At 46.6% G+C, this 2569-nt stretch overlaps 1 protein-coding gene across 1 annotated transcript; it reads right to left on the minus strand.

The window, feature by feature from the left end:
• Positions 1-1100: 1100 nt before the first annotated feature.
• On the minus strand, positions 1101-2228 carry Pmar_PMAR023979 (hypothetical protein; the record flags this gene model as incomplete). Its single annotated transcript, XM_002776978.1, has 1 exon — positions 1101-2228. The coding sequence occupies one exon, from the start codon at positions 2226-2228 to the stop codon at positions 1101-1103; it is 1128 nt and encodes a 375-aa protein (XP_002777024.1).
• Positions 2229-2569: the final 341 nt, after the last annotated feature.

The raw sequence follows: 2569 nt of genomic DNA on the forward strand, positions 1-2569 counted from the left end.
ATTGTCGTTGAGATGATTGCCACACTAATTTCACAGAAAACTATTAATGTTCTCATAGAATTAATTGTAGATTAATGCTCATGATCACCTTGTTCTATGCGGCGGCCCTACAAGTGGTCGAACTCCATGTCGATTGAAACTTTCCTTATCATACAAGCAATACATGATTAGATCATCACGTTTCTCTGCTCTTAAAGAGGTGGAGGATGCCTTCGATCAACTTCTTGTCGTTCAAACGACCTCTTTCCCAAGAGCTTCGTCATTGCAACCTGAGCGTGCTACGGCGGGATTTACTCACATTAATTTATTAAACAGAAAGGCGCGGCTTCCCATAGCGGAGACACACGCAATGCATGCTCCGTGACTGTTACCAAACTTCGCGGAATGACATTGTGTTGTCCGACATCCGACCTCTCATGAACCCTGTGCAGATTATATTCAGCAAGAGGTTACATCATTGGCACAAAATTTCGCCATAGTTGTGCATCGTTTTACACTAATTGTTGTTTGCCCAAGAGATCCACATAACTCGGACGCAAACGTGATCGATCTGGTCTTTTGTACACTCGAGCACACATGGGATTCACTGGTCTCTCTCACATGGCACTGAGAGCAGTTCTCGTCATGCGAAACCAAAGAAGTACTACTGCTGCAGTAGCTGCGCTCATTTCTTTATCCTCTTAATAAGGTAGAGTGACCGAAGAGTGATCGGATTTCGTGGACCGAGGGTAGATTCTATCTTCAGATAGATTCTATCCTGATGGTAGAGTATGATTATAATCTTGATTGTCCCTTCCAGTCGTATCTTTGACTGCAGCTTGTAACAGAAGGGACGATGATATCCATCACGGATAATCTATGCACTCCTGTGAACGCAAGACTCTCAGATGTATTTACGTGTGTAATCATAATCTGATCATAATCTCTGAATCATAATCCACCGACATAGCCTGCTCATTTGCCAGGAAATAATCTCTCAATAAAACGAATAACTTGCTGAATAGCAATCTTCTAACTGGTTTTCGTAAAACCATGCTATCAGAAGGACAAGTCCAGCTGAAGCGTAGGTTTGGGAGAATTCAACAAAAGGAGGAAATTGTTCACGGAAATCGCGGTCTCAACTTGCCGATTCCCACTCGTTTAGAAGTAGGATCGAACTGAAAATAATTATTGATCAGCATACGATCGGGGAATATCCATTCGCTCCACCGGCCCTTCATAATAACAAGACGACAGACGGTAGGAGGGAATCTCCTAGCGTAGTGCATGTATGTCATCGAGAACGGGGTCATGCCCTGAGGGCCCAAGCCAAATTGCAATAGTGGCAATTTGGTCATGTATTGGCAGGGAAAGACCCATGTCTCCCGATCATACTTGAAGTCGACTTGCGTACCTGCAGCCTCGTTAGTTTGGGCTTTAATATTCTCGATGAGCCTGTCGTAGTATAGTCCTGGGGCGTACATTAAGTTGGTGCCGGTGTCAAGTATTGCATCTACATTGATACCAGGAAATATGTGTCCATCACCGACTTGTAGCTTATTAATGTTCACGATGTATCCTTTGTCCCTAGAGAACTCGACGTACTTCAATGCACCCTCATATAATTCAGAATCGCCTCCACCCAGGAGGAGGCCTCCATCAGCGGTTGCCTTCTTGGGATCAGCGGAAGGATACAAGTAAAGAGCAATGATATCGGTCGTTATAGTATGTGACGATCGCAACTGCGTCATCAAGGACGGGAAGTTCGCCAAACCTCTATCATAGCCAATACCCATCAGATTCAATGGAGTTACTTCTGTGACGGCAGGAGTCTGGTTGAATATCAGTCCGAGAGTGAGCGTCTGTGACACCTGACCCACCGTTAATTTCGCTTCATGCGGAAACACGCTCACCGTGTATCCGCCAGCGAAATTAATAGTTGTCGTCACGCTTCCCACAGAGCAACGCTTCGAACATTTATAACATCCCATAGGGCAAGCACTGCAGCGGTGTCCAGTGGCTCTCTCGAACCAATCTTTCCAGATGAGGAAGAAAGCACCAGATCCAGTGTCAACGAAAACGTCTAGCTTCTGGCCCTTCTCGTCCACCAGAGTATGAAATAATCCGAAGCCGCGTCCTTTCACAAGTTTGTACTTCACATCGAGCTTCAAAGTTTTTCCTCGGATGACCTTCAACACGTCAAGTGCATAAACCAAAGCGAGCAGTCGGATGGGCAGAGGAAGAGGCATTTCGGTCAGTATTGCGGCCAAAGGTCAACTTTGTAGCATTTCAGACACATTCCACGTTATTGGACGGTACAGGTGTTTAACAAAGTAAAACACCCGAGGTCCAGAGAAGATCCGCACGCATGTGTAGTTGGCGAGGTCACCGGGTGACCGTCACCCTGCCGCGTTAGGGAGTAGTCGTTTTCGCCCACTTGGGACGGCGACGTCTGGCTCGGTAACAGTAGGCCGCTGCTTTGCAAATCGTACTGTCCAACCTTGGGACGAGCCCTCGTGGTGCTTCGTCTTCTTGGGCGTTCACACCTCTCAGTCTACGGAGCTCGTTTGCTTGCGTCACTTCCCCGTTG

Source organism: Perkinsus marinus (genome assembly GCF_000006405.1).
Source record: "Perkinsus marinus ATCC 50983 genomic scaffold scf_1104296952338, whole genome shotgun sequence".
NCBI lineage: Eukaryota > Perkinsozoa > Perkinsida > Perkinsidae > Perkinsus > Perkinsus marinus.